This window comes from Ciconia boyciana, chromosome 9 (genome assembly GCF_034638445.1).
Source record: "Ciconia boyciana chromosome 9, ASM3463844v1, whole genome shotgun sequence".
Taxonomy (NCBI): domain Eukaryota; kingdom Metazoa; phylum Chordata; class Aves; order Ciconiiformes; family Ciconiidae; genus Ciconia; species Ciconia boyciana.
This window is the reverse complement of record NC_132942.1, coordinates 35,030,489-35,046,213: the sequence shown is the minus strand read 5'-3', so window position 1 is coordinate 35,046,213 and position 15,725 is coordinate 35,030,489. Positions and strand designations below refer to the sequence as shown.

Genomic DNA, 15,725 nt, shown 5'->3' with positions numbered 1-15,725 from the left:
GGAAAGGCACAGTGAGCTTCTCTGCCTCCTCCCACTAATTCTGCTGGAGTCTAAGCAGAAGGGAGCACCACTAGGGGACTGAAAGCAATAAAATATTTTTCTCCAGTTTATATTAAAAAGCTTTTTCAGTCTGCATAAACTGAAGGAAGTTTCTTGAAATTCAACAGCTTATCAATGATAATGTCTAAAATGGGGCTTTATCCATTAATCCGGAGCCAAAAATAAGTATCGTTCCTTGTCAAATGGGTGGTCCGTGAAAGAAGCTTCCGATTCTTTCATTATATATTTTGTAGTAAAGGTCTGTGACCCTTGGGCATAAAAACATAAAGAGCTAGAGGGTGACTACTTGACTTTTCTAGTTTGTTAATTTACACACTCCTCTCCAGACTTTCTGAAATCAATCTTTCTCTGTGATTGCCCTGCAGCTTTCACACACCACTTCAGAGCCAGCTGCGCGTGAGTAGCGGCAGTTTTCTCCCAACTTCTAGTAGACTATTTGGCCAAGCAAAAAAGGGTTTTAATCATGCACGTTTCTTAATAACAGTGCACTGATTTGTTATAACAAACATGAATTTCAAGCTCCATCTATTTAATGATCCTCCCCCTGCTCGCTCTTCTTACTGCTTTCCTCTTTCCCAAGCGGTTGTGGTGGAAGCAGACCCTCCAGGTGCATTAGCAAATATTTCATGGTATCACAGTACTTTCTTTTGAGATCAGTGCCAGAACAAGAGAGAAGTGGCATTGCTCAGCAGCAGCAGAGCAAGGACTCGTGCTTTCCTTCCAGGAAGGGAGGGCAGCGGTACCTGCGACGAGCTGCCAGCTCAGAGCAGTACTTACCACTGTTTATTGAGGCACAGAGCAGTGAACACAATGTATTCAGGTCACAGAGCAGAGCTCCTCTCTCTCATTCTTTATGTGGTATTTCACGCTTCTGTGTATTTTCTTTTGCCGCTGTATGGCAGTTACTGGCCACGTGAACCCTGGCCTATGAATTGTTGGTTTCTTCAGGTAGCTTATAATTTTGAGGCAAGAACAAGTCAACTCAAGTTCTGAAGAAATCTGTGTGGATGGGAGCAAAATTCAGCAGAGTGGGGTGAGTCCAAGGTCTGGTGTTGGCTATGGCAGACCATGCCTGAAGGCTGTTGTTAAACACCTTCTCCATTTCAAAACGCAAGTGGAAAGCATCTTTTACAGGGATTACAGCAGCATGGCACATTAAATGGATTTTTTGAGCACCCATTTATTTAGGGCAGCTCCGTTGTAAAAGACAGCAGTCCCTGTAGAAGGTTATATTTCCATTATACAGCTTTTAGCTTCGAGGACTCTAATTGTTTCTTGTACAAGAAGCCAACACATGAGGTGATGGTTACAAAACTCCCTCTCCAGTTTTGGACGCAGCTGCAGAGCGTTCGCAATGAACACCGCACCTCAGGTGCCAAGCAGCCCAAGTCCCGGCCCTCGCCGGGGTCTTTATCCTGTCAGATCTTATGTCTGAAAGCCGGCGGAGAGGAGCAGCCTGCGGGCACAGCAGTGGCCTGCCAGTACCTGCAAGGCCCCAGGGAAGCCTGGACACCCGCTGTAGGCGGCGGGCCCCGCTGCCCTCACACGGCCGATCGGGAAGACGTTCCCCCCGCCCCGCCCCGCCCCGCCATCGGCTCCCCGCGCTGAGGCGGCGCCGCCGCGCCCCTCCACAGCGGCCCTGCCCGCCCGGCCCCGCCGTCACATGACAGGCGAAGTCCGGCGAGGCAACATGGCCGCGACGGCGGGGTAAGCATCGCTCCTCGGCCGCGGTACCGCCGGCGCTCCCCGCTCCTCCCGGGCCCTGCGCCCTGGCCCGTGGCGAGGCTGCGCGTCCTCCCGGCTCTCCCCCGCTCCCCCCGCAGGGTGCTGTGCGGCGGCGGCGGCCTGGCTCCGGGAGGCCGGCGGGGTCTCGCTGAGGGGCCCGGGTGGGTCGGGGGTGCCGGAGGGCGGCGGTTGCCCCGAGCCGGCTGGGGAGGGCTCGGCCCGGCGGGGCGGCCGGGCAGCAGGCTGTGGCCGTGCAGCCTGCAGGGGAGGCCGGGCTGCCCGCGCTGGGGCAGGGGCTTCCTGAAATGAAAGCAGGTTCTGGGTGGGGCGGCGAGAGAGCTGTGGAGGGGTCCCACGGGCACCCCGGTGGCCTCTCCGGTTACCGCCGGGTCGGCTCGGCAGTACCTCTCCCGAGCCGTGGGTTATCCTTCAAGTTGCATTAGGTTTGGGAAATCATGCTTAAAGGTGGCTGTGGATTACTTAGCGCAAGGTCTCTCCTGCATTTTATAGCTAAATCCAGCCATTTCTTCCAGTGCTTTAAGAACGTGTCATTAAAAATGCATCAAAATGAAGGGGGAACTTTTCATAGTTGCCAAAAAGAGGTTACGCTGGGACTTGGCTCTGACTCTTTCGTCTTTGGGTAGAGATTGCTCCCCTGTGAGGTCCTCTCCTGACCCTGGTTTCCCCCAGCGCTGACCGGGCATTCCCTGCGCAGGGACACTCCTGCCTGGCTGCTGAGAGCGAGGTTGGGCTGGCCTAGGTAGGTGCGACACCGAACGGGGCCGGGACTTCAAGTTGTTGACTTACTTACAAGGAGCGCTGAGTTTGCCATGAAGGAAACATCCAGTTTATGTCTTAAACAGCGGTAGTTGCTTTTAGCGTTTCCCTTGTATCGCTTATTTGCTTGTGCTGCTGTTAATATAGGCCTCTTGCACTTCACATATTTGGTGTGGAAACGGCATTAAAAATTGGCTAGACTTCAGGCTGATGTTGATGACCCTGTTGCTCAAAACAAATAAATAAGGCCCCATCAACAAACAAATGATAACTTGAAAAGTAGTTTTAGTGGTTTCTCATCTTCATTGAAATCTGGATCCTGTCTGCTTGACCTCAGTAGAACAGAAATGGCAGTCCATGAATTTTCTTCTGAAAAAAACAGAAGTACAAAAGGTTAACTGAAAAATGGTGGGAAAACCAGAAATAAAATACAATTTTTGGTTATCAATGTGTTCTGGTGGTAGTATCAAAACAAATCCAAAATGTTAGATGGATCATAAAGTAACAAAATGTAAGCTCTCCGAAAATATAAAACTTCTGAAATAAGCATTGAAAATCAACAGTTCCAGGTAAAAGAAAAGTATCCTTTAAAGAAACAGATGTAGTTTAATGTTCCTAGCTACGTTTTACTTCCAGTATAATAAAATAAAAGAGCTCTTGTGTGGGCTTGGGCCTAAGTGATCATAAAAATTGTGTGTGACAGCCAGCAGGGAAACTGTCAGCTACTGTGGGAGGCCTTTATCAGACTGAGCAATGGCTGAATTCTGGTACCAGACTAGAGAAAATGAGGAAGCCAAGCTTCACTTTTCCTGTCCTGGTCTTGCAAGTAGGCGTTTTGGACACTGACTAATGCTTATTTGCAGCAGCTTGCATAGCTTCAAAGGGGCGTGCACCACAAAGTGGTGCTTGCATTAAATACAGATCATCATAAAACGTATAACTCTACATGAGAGTTTTGAGTTGAGTTTGTGGCTGGAGACACCAGAGTCCTTGCACTAACAGAAGAAACAGCCCTTGAAGGACCAGCCAATGTATTGTACTAATTAAATTCCGATATTTCTGTGTCTTGTGTGATATAAACTGAGTGATTAGAGATCACGGACCAAAACTGAAAGCTTGTAATTCCCTCACTAGAAAGAACTTTGTGGTAGTATTGTTAGGTGGCAAATAACAGGGGGTTTACGCTGATTATGCTGTAATTGCATGTGTATTTGCAGGCTTGATACACATGTGAGGCAGTTATATACATGTACCCACTCAACTTACTACAAGTGGCATAGCAATGTCGTCTTGTATTTGAAACTGTAAAAGTGCTAAATAATAGTCATGGCATACACAGTACTATGTAGTCACAAGGGTTTGTAACAGTTGGGCTGGAAGGAATATGGAAAAAAGACCAGGCCAGTCATGACCTACTTACCTGCCATATATTTATTAGAGCAATGATCACAACAGAGCAATGGTTACACAGCAAGTCCTGTGTGTGAAGACTTTTCTTGTGATCTTGAGTACTGTGAGAGTTCTCTTCCCGAATAATTATTTGCAGTAGAAAGCTGGGTGTACATCCATACTTTTTTTTGGTAGTCTCTGGAAAGAGCTCTCTTCATAAGTTGTGGAAAGCTTGTGCTGGGCTCACGTGTGCGGAGTGACCCAACCTCTGCAGGAAAAGCAGCACCTGTGGGTGTCTTGCCATGCTGTTAGTCCATCCGTGAGGGTGCTGTTCATTTGGTGTCTGAGTGCTTGCAGGAGGGAAGAGAGAACAAAGGGTGTGGAGGAAGCAAACTTCTCTAAGTTGAGTCCTCTCTGAAATCTAGCTGGTTTTCTCTGCAGAATTTCAGTTGTGAAAGTAGGTCTGTTGCCTGGCAAGCTTGTACAGTCCAAGGCATGAATTAACATATGAGTGGTCAGCAGAGAACCTGAGGAACAGAGCAATATTTGCAACAACACTCAGCTCAGCTCTCCTGCGTCCTGCAGCCCTTGCTGCGGGGTCCAGCATATTCAGCTGCTATTATTGTTACAGCAGCCTTAAAATATTGAGACCAAGGCCATGCCTGTCAAAAAACTGTGCAAGTCTAAAACAACTGTACAGGGCCAAATTTTGCTGTTGATGAATATTGTGGCATCAAATTCAAGCAGGGAAAGTGGGATCTGTTATCTGTAAGGAAGAACACAGTTTTGCTATGGGCTTAGATAAAATGTGCAGAAGAACCATCGTTTTGCATGAGAATGCATTTCAGCTGGAGTGTTAAGATCCCAGTAAAAGACACTCTTGAAGTGGCTTAGTGAGACTACCAGTAGGAATTGCTGCCTGACATCATTATTTCTCCTTGAGTCTCATTCTGGTTGTCAGAGGTTTTAAGTGCAATAAAAACATTCACGGTAAACTTAATGGAGATTAAAATGTGCCTTTGTAGCAGCTTCCTGAGCTGCAGAGTGTAGGAATAGGCCTGGCGAAGGAGGGAGGTCAGAGTCTTTTTTTTTTTTTTTTTTTTAAAATCACAGCAAAAAAACCCCAACAACTTATGAAGAGGGTAAAATTACAACGAAGGTGACTTTTTTTCCTTCCTTTGAAGCAAAACATAAGACAGGTTGTGCTACAACCTCTGCCTTTTTTTGGTTTTGTTTCTTTTATCAGCAGATACAATGATCTGAGAGCAACCTATGGCATAACGGTATCTGATGATGTTTTCTCTTCCCTTTTATACTTTCAATAAGGTGAATGTATGATTTCCAGGCCCCTGCATGGAGTTACTCCAGGGGGTGGTCTTCCTTGGGTAACAGCATTTTCAACCTCTTGTGCATTGCTGAGTTGCTGAGCCACAGCTTTGCACCCAAAAAGCCTTGCCCATGTTTAGTTTAAGGTTTGCTATCTGACTTAAAACTTTCAGTAGCGCTTGCTAGGATTGTATGAACTTGCTTCATTCTTCCTATAGGCATGGGTACCCCAAAACAAAAGCTTATGCTGTGCTTCCATGCTATGCTGACGTGCCACAATAGGTAGTCTGCAGCCCTTGTAATGATCACTTGCCATGGTGCTGGGTTATCGGGTGTGTGGGGGAAGTAATAAAAATAAACACATTTGGGATTTGTGCACCATCAGCTGAACTGCTAGGCAGATAGTTTGAAAATTGGATTAGCAAGAGCAGTCTTTCACCTTCTAAAATTACTTACACTGTAATATCAAGTAGTTATAAACAAGTAAAATAAAATATTTTATTAGCTCTTTTATGCTGTGTCTGCAGTAAGAAATTATAGGGTTTACATTTCTGATGCTGATAAAGTCTTTCAGGAGGTTACTTTATGCAGCTGTAAATCAAAGGTTACCTTTCAGATTGCCCGTGAAAACTATATAATAATTAAGATGTGGAGCTCTGCTTCTCTAAGGTTAAGTCCCTTGGTGTTTAATTTCTTGTCATTTTAACATAGTAACAATTTAACTGCACCTTTCTGTCATCTCCTCTAGAAGCATATCTGATAGAAAATGACCATCTAGACAGTCAGTCTTCAATAAGCTGAGGGAAGCTGAGGTGGAGGGACAAACTGGACTTAAATCATAGGATTTTTTTGATAAAACAGTATTCATCTGTAATACTGAAGCTCCAAAGCACAGCTTTGCTATATTAAACATTAAAAAAAAGGGAATGCTCTTAGATTCTTCTCACCTCATCTGATTTAAAAAAAAAAATAAATCCTACAACAAGCTATTGTGCTTCTACTGGTAAAGCTCTAAAAAGTGCAGGTGTGGACCTATAACAAATGTGAATGAATCAGCAATATATTCTTGTAGTACTTTAAACACCTTAAATTACTTAATAACCAGTTTATTTTAAGAGAGAGCTCTCTACTTTTAAACTGTATTCTCCCAGTTGTGGCTCTGTTGAGTAAATCTTTCAGAAACTTTCCGGGTTGTCTCAGCATGTTTGTGCTGCCTTAGGGGCAGGTGGTGATGTATGGCAGGAGGTCATTGGTACCCAGGACGTGCTCCTGCGGCCACGTGTGTGAGTTCAGTCACTTGCTGAAGCCGCTTGTATGCATGCAAGAATAAACATATGTAACAGAAAAATTTGCAGATATTGTGTGAGTATGGGAAATGCTGTTGTCCTGCATCTGCTATCTGTCACTTTTTCTCTCCAGTCCCTGTTTCAGCTACAGAACATTTCCCAGAAGGACTTGCTGAAGTTTGCCAGACTTAATGTAACCTTCCACTTCTGTTTTCAGTAACTCAGAACTCATTTTCTTCTCTCCTGTTTTGCCTTTATTCAGCTGACCTAGGCTGTTGTTGCTTTCTGCATCTACTTTTCATGTTGCTTTACCTAAAGGAATGTAACAAGTGACATGCTGTGGGCCATAGCTGCAGTCAGCCCTGTCTCCTGTTGCCATCTTTTTCCTCTGGTACTTGTATGAGCAATGTTTGATGGTTGCTCGAGAGCGATGCTTGTATACGGCATCTTTTCCCTTTGAGTGATTAGCATCTTGTTTTTAGAGTTGAATGAAAATTCCTTTTCTGTTCTAGAATAAAGTAACAAACACTGTGCATCTGAATCGTGCTAACCAGTGTCTTTGTCTTCCATTAATTGTCAATTAAAATACTTTGTAGGCCCTCCTTTTGGCTGGGGAATGAGACCTTGAAAGTGCCTGTAGCGCTCTTTGCGTTGAATAGAAGACGACTCTGTGATCGCCTGAGACAGAATAAGGATGTCCAGAAGAATTCGGTTGTTCTGCTGCAGGGTGGAGAAGAAACACAGAGATACTGTACTGATACTGGTATTGTGTTTCGCCAGGTAGGAGCTGAATCAAAACTTCAAATCAAATTAAGAAACTCCCTTCAACTACATGAATTTTTAAATGATTTTTAATTATTTTCCCTTTACTTCTCATGTGCACATTGCCTTGCTTCACTTAAGTGAATTGGCTTCTTTATAACATTGCCTCTTCAGCTTCAAGTTAGTCTCTCTTTCAGTGCTTTAGTATGCAGGCTTATTATCTGGTTTAAAGGGCGTAAACCTGTTCAAGGCCCTACTACCTATCAGTGTTTAGCATAATATTAAAGACAGCAGTGGAATATTTCTTAGTTTTTTCAGTCTTGTCTGTGACCTAAAAAATAACCTTCTTTCTGTAGTGAAACATGTTACAGTGGACCTAAACTAAAATAATTCATAGAAAAGCGTATTTCAAGCTTTAATAAATAGTATATTCCACAAAGCAGGATGTATCTTAGAATTTACAACATGTGTCTTCTCAAATTAGATTCTTCCTTAAGTACCCATGTGTCGTTCTGTCACAAATAGGACTTAATAACTTGTTAATGTCATGCCAAACGGATTCTTAGTCTTTGGGGAAGGTGATGTTAACAGAACTCAAATTATGCATACCCCATACTTTGTGTGGCTGCTACAGTACTTTGTGTTGTGAAATTAATTGAGCTGTGTATGTTATGAAGAAACAAAACCAATAAATTCTAGTCTCGATAGCGCATATCTTAATGTAGTTATTGGTCTGTTTTTAGAGGAGGTACACCTTTCAGGGTATCAGAGCATATGTCTATCCTTACCAAAATTAATCTCTGTATTGTTAGGTGTTTTGTTGTTTGCTTGCTTGTTCTTAAAATAACTCTTGGCTAAAGGCTGTTCCTAGTCCAGCTTCCTCTTCTCTGGGGGAGGTTGGGTCTTCACTCCAGCACTCTGCCATCACAACCCAATGAATCTGCACTCTGCTTTTGCCTTGTCTCATGTGGCATGATTGTTTCTTCCTGATACTACATTCCCTAATTCTAGATTGGAAGAGTGTATTTTATTGTGTGGTGTATGTTTATTGCGCTGAGTTGACCTGTTTATTTCTTATGGTAGCTTATTAATCTTTGATCCTTTCCGGTTGCCAACAGAGGGATTTGTGTTCTTGTAACCTAAAACTAATCAGTCTGAAAAGCTTTAGACCTAAACCACTTCCCCCCCCTTCCAAAAGCAAGAGAGATGTCTTTCAGATATGTGAGAGTAGGAATTAGTATGTACTGTAGTGTATTTTTGGAGCTGGTAGAAGTGAGGGTTTTCTTTTAAGAATATGTTTTGTCTTATCCTAGGAATCTTACTTTCACTGGACTTTTGGAGTAACTGAAGCAGGCTGCTTTGGAGCAGTAGATGTTGATACTGGAAGATCTGTGCTTTTTGTTCCACAACTCCCTGAAAGCTATGCGGTTTGGATGGGAAAGTAAGACTTTTAATCTTTTAACTATGTTCCCAAGTATCTGAGTACTTCATATAACATAACTGTCTGTAGAGCTGGAATGCTATGTCATTTTAATCAGATTCCACCAAATCATTTGGTGTGAATTGTAGTGATACGTACATACAATGATACAAAACGTGATCAATTGGTATTGATCATATGATATCAAGTGATCCACCACCATTTGGTAGAGAATACCTTTAGAATTGTGTCGTGGTTTAACCCCAGCTGGCAACTAAGCACTACACAGCTGCTCGCTCACTCCTGCCCTGGTGGGATGGCGGAGAGAATCAGAAGAGTAAAAGTGAGAAAACTCATGGGTTGAGATAAAGACAGTTTAATAGGGAAAGCAAAAGCCACCCGTGCAAGCAAAGCAAAACAAGGACTTCATTCACTCCTTCCCATGGGCAGGCAGGTGTTCAGCCATCTCCAGGAAAGCAGGGCTCCATCATGTGTAGCGGTTACTTGGGAAGACAAACACCATCACTCCAAACATCCCCTCTTTCCTTCTTCCCCCAGCTTTGTATGCTGAGCATGATGTCGTATGGTATGGAATAGCCCTTTGGCCAGTTGGGGTCAGCTGTCCCGGCTGTGCCCCCTCCCAGCTTCTTGTGCACCTGGCAGAGCATGGGAAGCTGAAAAGTCCTTGATCTAGTATAAGCACTGCTTAACAACAACTAAAACATCCCTGTATTATCAACACTGTTTTCAGCACAAATCCAAAACATAGCCCCATACTAGCTACTATAAAGAAAATTAACTCTCTCTCAGCTGAAACCAGGACAAATTGGAACCCAGGATGTCATGGTATCCATGAAAGGAAGCTGAACTGTAAAGAAAAGTAGAAGTCTTGTGTTAAGACTGAACAAGTTAAATAGTAAAGCAGGATTTTTCAAGTTGCTTTACCAGTTTGCCGCCACCTTAGCTAATGAAGCTTTTTGAATGGCAGAAGGTAGTTTAGCCTCTTTGATACTTTTTTTGATATGAACTGACAGACTGGGGACTGTGATTTTAATTCTGTTCTGTGAGTATGCCATAAACATCTCCCTTTCTATCCACATTGGTAGTAAATATTGCTCAGTGCCATAGCAGTGGTGGAATTGATTTATTTATGTGTTCATTTCTTTTCTCAGTCTTAATTGTATTTATACCCTCTAAAAAACTGTATATTTTTTTGTTGTCTACATTGTCTCAGAACACTGGATTACTTCTAATTTAATATTTTGAGCTCAGGTTGCTTCACTTCTAATTGAAGCTATCATTTATATTTTAGTGCTAATTTTGGGAAAAGGAAAACAATCACAACCAATCCCATATGCTGAGCTGTGCCAGACCATATGGTAGGGCATGGCTGCTGTCTTCTCAAAGAGTTTATATGAATATCACTGTCTTAGACCTGCCTGGGAACTGAAATTGTTTGTGATAGCATAAAAATGTGAATACTGCTGTTTGAAATATATCAGCTGAGAGCTGCACCTGTCTGGGAGGCTAGGTTCTGTTTAAACCCCACATGTACTCTCTAAAGTCTGTTCCCTAGTGGTGCTTGTTCCCATTTATAGACAAACCTTTTTCCTCCCTCTAAGTTATCTTCTGCTAGTTCAAATCAGCTGTTTCATACCCATGCAGATTGTGCCTAATCTGAAAAGGCTTAAAAATATTATTTAAATTCCACCGTCTCATTTTGCATTTTCAAACAAAATATTGTGGTGTTTATAAATGGCCTTTTTGATTTGTTTGTGCAGTGCTCCTTATTGTTTCCTTTACAGAATTACAAGTCTGGTTAACAGTGGTTTATTGTCATTGTGTCTTCTTGCAGAGTATAACAAATTGTCTTTATCACAGCATCATTGTTTTCTAAATTCTCCTCCTTACCCTTCCTGAATCCCTCTGTTTGAATCTTTGTTTTCTCTTCTGTCAGCCATGGTCATGTACTTTTTCTGCTTGTCAGAAAGAGGATGGATGAATAACTCATTTGTGAGTCAGTAGCAGTTCTGCTTCATAAGTTGGTTGGCAGGGGGTACTGCACACAGCTAGGGATTGTGCTCCTTCCCAGAAGACTCAATTTTAAGTCAAAATTAGCACTGAAAGAAAAACACAAATGAGTTTGCCTTCCATCCGCTGCTGTCTATCTACTGTAGTTTGTCTTGGAAGTGCTTGTTTCTGTGCTTGTGGAAGGCGCTATCTACCCACTGAAGAAACATTCATTTAACATCAATGAAGCACAAATCAATTCAATGCCTTGTACGATATTTCCAAGGTTAGTATTTTACAGAGGTCTACAGCTGGTCTTCTGGTTCATAGCACAGGATGCAGTTGCTTTGACAGGTGTTCACATTGCTTTCTAAGACAGATGTGGGAATCTGCTATCTGAGTTTAGGCAGAAATGCATAGATTCTCTTAAAATTAATGCAGAAAGCTCTTTACCACTACTGTATTACTAAATGTATTGTTTGATTTACTGTTGTGCTTTCACTTCTGAAGGACACGTATTTGAATTGTTTTCAAAATGTAGCTTAGGTAATATGGCAGTCGGAAGGGTTAACCTTTTTGCCTGGAAGTAATGCAAAAGTGGGGCTTCTTGGCTGCTTTCAAACTGGCAGTTTTAGTTTGGCCAAAACCAATGAAGTGTCTGAGAGTATTTGCTTGGGGATGAGCAGTCTATTAGTTTACAAATGAGACCATGAACACTGTAATTATTTTAGTCTCACCAACTGCAGTTATTTTTATGAACAGTTTTGCATGCTGAGGTGGTGCCTGGGGACTTTGCAGAACAGATGAACACAGGGATGATGAATGCACCACCCTGAGCTGTGGTCTGCCAAGGACCCAGCGCTACGTAGTACTGGCGTTGAGGGTGAATGCCACTTCTTTGGAAGTGTTACTCATCTTGTAGGACTTCTTGCTGAATGTGTATGCTCTAAAGATTTGTAAATAGCTGTAAGGCTACCTTTCAGAAGTCCTTCAAGCCAAAATAACCTCTGCAGTTTTAAAAGGGAGGAGAGATTTAATTTAACTCACAGACTATGGATGTTCTCCAAAAAACCCACAACCTTTTAAGGTGGCAATTGCAGAATTGTTAGGAGGGTAATTGTAGGACTGGTGGTCCTACTTTCATGTTGGGAAGGGATTGCAACAACAGTCACTCTGTTTTTAAATTATGAGCGTGGTCATTTCTCCAAATGTTGGGCTAGCCCATTTCTAAGCTGTTGGCTGGGAAAATCTTTTCAACTAAGAGAATTGCTTTGCCTTGATCTGTACCTCTGCCCCCTGCCCCTCCCATTGTTTGTAAGGCAGAAACAAAGACTCTCACAGGATGGCTCAGTGGGTAGGCTTTTGTGCTCCTGAAGTATTTTTCTATTTGTACTTTCAAGAAATGAATCTGGTGATACAAGATTGTAAAAGATTCAGAAATGTAACTGTGTTGTAAATGCCCCTCTTTCTCAGCTTGGTCTTACCTAGTCAACTTTGTGGTGCAAAGCTGTTAGCAATCATTTCTATTCCTAGGAAGCATTAAGTTGGTATGACTGCATGTCTTGCACAGAGACTTCAATTTCACTAATTAATGCTGCACCTGCCATTTACCTCCTTAATTATAAATGACAGAACTAGTCAGTATGCTGATTAAAGATATTTTATAAAGTAAAACATACTGTACAGCAGCTGCTTTATGTGGAGCGGATGCCAAAATAACTTAATTGTCTTGCCACGTAAAGAGTGTTTTTAATGGAAAACAAAAATATTTAACGCTTTCATGCTCTAACTTTAGAAATACGTATTAAATGGGACAGAGCAATATTTATGTGCAATTTTCTGTGTTTTCTTTGAAGCCCTGCTGGCTGATTGGTAAGAATAACAACATTAACCTAGCATTGTATCCACTGTAAGTAACGTTTTTCCATGAATTTGTTTGGAAGCTATCTGTATTTGCAAAGTTGAACCTTGGTGTGGCACTTTGGAGCTGTAATAAAGCAATGAAATGCTTTGCAAATGTTAATAATTTCTCAGTGACCTAAATGAGGAAGCTTTTTAAACATTGTCATAATTTTCTAAGTAGGTTACAACGAAAATCAACCTTTGGTTTCGGTGATTAAACTTGACTGACCTCAGCAAAGCTGAGAAATTTTACTGACTTGGGAAAAAAGTGCAGAAGTATGTGAGTGGTTTTTTTGTTTGTTTGCTTCCCCCCCCCAAATGCTTTTGTAAAAAAAGAGCTTTTTGGGCTATTTAGGCTTTTACCTCCCCCCCCCCCCCCCAACTGTATGTGACAATGAAAATTAGAAGTTAAGAAATTGCTTTCTTGATCTCTTTTTCTTAATGGGGACTGGTGAAGTTTTGTGGCATTGGTATTTTGAATAATTGTGAGTATTAAATTGTGTACAACATTATATGTTTATCTGACTATATTATGGTGGCTGAGACTGGTGCATTAATTAGCCCTAGGCTTGGCTACAAGAAGGCAAGGTCTGTAGTAAGCCCATTCTATGCAAGCTGAAATTGGAGACAACTCTTTGGAAAGGTAGGGGAGTGTATGTGGGTGCTGTAGGGAATAAACTCTAAATAGCCTTAATTGCTCTTCTTGATGTAGATTTTGCAGGAATGAAGGACATTTTCTAGATGAATTTTACTGATGTGGTGCATACAGGTCCTCTTCTCCGTAGCATGCTCTGGAGCTATGTATTCAGATAGTATACTCTAGAAGGGTCTTTGGTTTTACCTTCTGAACTGATCTGCCATATTGTCCCCTGGTATTTTTTCTTGTTTTTTCTCTAAAATGAAATATGTTTAGTGTTTTCTTTTTCCATGTCTATCAGTTTGATCTCTTCCCACTATTTGTCCCTTCCCCCTACCCACTGAATATTTTGCTTTTTAAAAAAACGCAGTTTTTAATCACTTTAGGTCATCTTATTACTGTTTTGTACCAACTGGCAATTGCAATTTATCTGCAAAGTTTGTTACCACCTGCAAATGCCATCTGTGGATCTCATGAACATATTCAGTCCTGCTTCTGTTTCTGAATAGCATCAGAACTAATTTCAGTCTTTGCAGTATCTCACTAATCAAGGCTTGCAGTCCATTGCTGTTTATCACTTTAACTTCTGAGAACATCAGTCTAAATTGATACAGCACTTTTCAGTGTGGTGGTTGGAGGGTTTCCCAGCCCTTGGAAAGCTCATCTTTTTATCTATTTATTTATTTTTATTTTCTGCTTTAGGCTTTTCACTTTTTTATTATGACTAGTTATTGGGTTTCAGGTCACATCGTAGTGTTCCTGTCCAAGCCAATTTGAGTTGATTTTGGAGAGTAACAGTCTTGAGAGAGATTTTTATCAAATGTTTTACTATTATTCAGATAGTACATCTGTTGCTTTACCCTTCATCCGATCCTTTCAAAACCGTACAATAAAGCTGGTTGCTTTTTATTGACAAGACTTACTTGTGCAATTCCCCATGCTGCTTATTTTCCATGATTCCAATTCTCTCCGTAGTACAGTGATTTAAATTTCTTGTCTCCCATTCATTTATTACGGTATTTATCTGTGGATAAAAATTACTTTTACGGAATAATTAGTGTCTGGATTGCTCTTGTCACTTTACTGATGACTGTTTTTCTCTAAACAGTGCTGCTCGAATGCTCTGACTTCTCAAATGGTCAGTCAGTGTCCCAGTATTCTAATTGTCCATGAGCCTTGCTAGTCCAGGGTGAATGTGTATTGTTTCTATGACTTCTACTTCAGTAATTATTTTTATAAATCTTTGCTTTCTAGCTGCTTAAGTTTCCTTGTATTTCTTGTTGAGAATGTTTTAATAATAGTAATTTATATCAGTTTATTGATTTGCAATCTCTACCAGCATATACCTTTAACTGGATGCACAGGTTGGTGATTTGGTAAGTGTTAAAGTGCTTCTTTTTCCTCTTCTGTTTTTGATTCGGGTGTATTGAGAAATAGAACCAGCACTAAGTAAATCTGATTGACAATGCTGCACCAGAGTTTTTTTGATATCCTGATGTGGCTTCAAACCACAGCATGGGAAAGTTAAGTCTTGCCTATGCATGTCTCATTCCTGTGGTACGACAGGGAATGTTGATGACCCCCACCAGGCATTTCTTATTTTATACTTTATTTAATGTCCTAGCAGGAGTATTGAGTTCAGTGATATAAACTCCTGATAACATTTTAAAATATCAGAGAATCCAAGTTTTCTTTTGATCAGGTGTGCCATGCGTTTTTACTCCAAGGACTCGGCTGCTGCTGGTAGGAAGGTAAGCTGCAGCAAAAGAAATGCCTGTGGGGATTTTCCAGCAGTGCTCTGACAAGGCTCTGCATCTCCACGCTGCCTTCTGCTATGCAGCTGCCCCGTTTGGGCGCAGAGCTCTCTGCTTCTTGTCGGCCTGGATTTGAGAAGGCACTTCAGTGAAAAAACTCTCAAGTGAAATACCTACCATGGTGTCTCTATTCTTGCACTTCTAAAATTCCGTGTTCTCAGCTCTTGATGTTAAGTGTTTTCTTTAGGTTTTTTTATTCCCTGTAACCTGTGCTGTGTCTGTCTGTAAGCTCAGGAAGGACTCTCTGAAAGAGCGTTGTCTGTGTTAAGAGAAAAAACAAACCCAACTGTTTTGTTAAAACAGGATAGAGAAAAGTATAATCAATATTAATGCTTCTTAAGAGCTAAATGTGAGTGAAAACCAGACAGATTGTGTTTTACTTGCTGTGTACCCCTTTGCCTGTGTACTTGCTGGAGCTCTGTGTGTCAGAGCGCTTGGCCTTGACCCTGCTCCTGGGAGATGCTAGTTACGGCTTTGTCTTACAGAGGCAACGTGCATAGTGGATCAGGCACTGTTTGCATGGGTATGTTCTGCCTTTTCTTTGTGGGAATGAGTTGTTGTGGCAAGTTCCTTTAATTTCTTCATGGTTTAGTTTTCTTTACAAGTTATAAGATGGG

At 41.8% G+C, this 15,725-nt stretch overlaps 1 protein-coding gene across 1 annotated transcript in view; it reads left to right on the top strand.

The window, feature by feature from the left end:
* Positions 1-1,639: 1,639 nt before the first annotated feature.
* PEPD (peptidase D) overlaps positions 1,640-15,725 on the top strand; it is a 145,300-nt gene continuing 131,214 nt past the window's right edge. Inside the window, exons 1-3 of the mRNA XM_072873170.1 lie at positions 1,640-1,767; positions 7,160-7,343; positions 8,639-8,766. Coding sequence (XP_072729271.1) covers positions 1,724-1,767; positions 7,160-7,343; positions 8,639-8,766 — 356 coding nt within the window. The 5' untranslated portion in view covers positions 1,640-1,723. The remainder of the gene's footprint in view (positions 1,768-7,159; positions 7,344-8,638; positions 8,767-15,725) is intronic.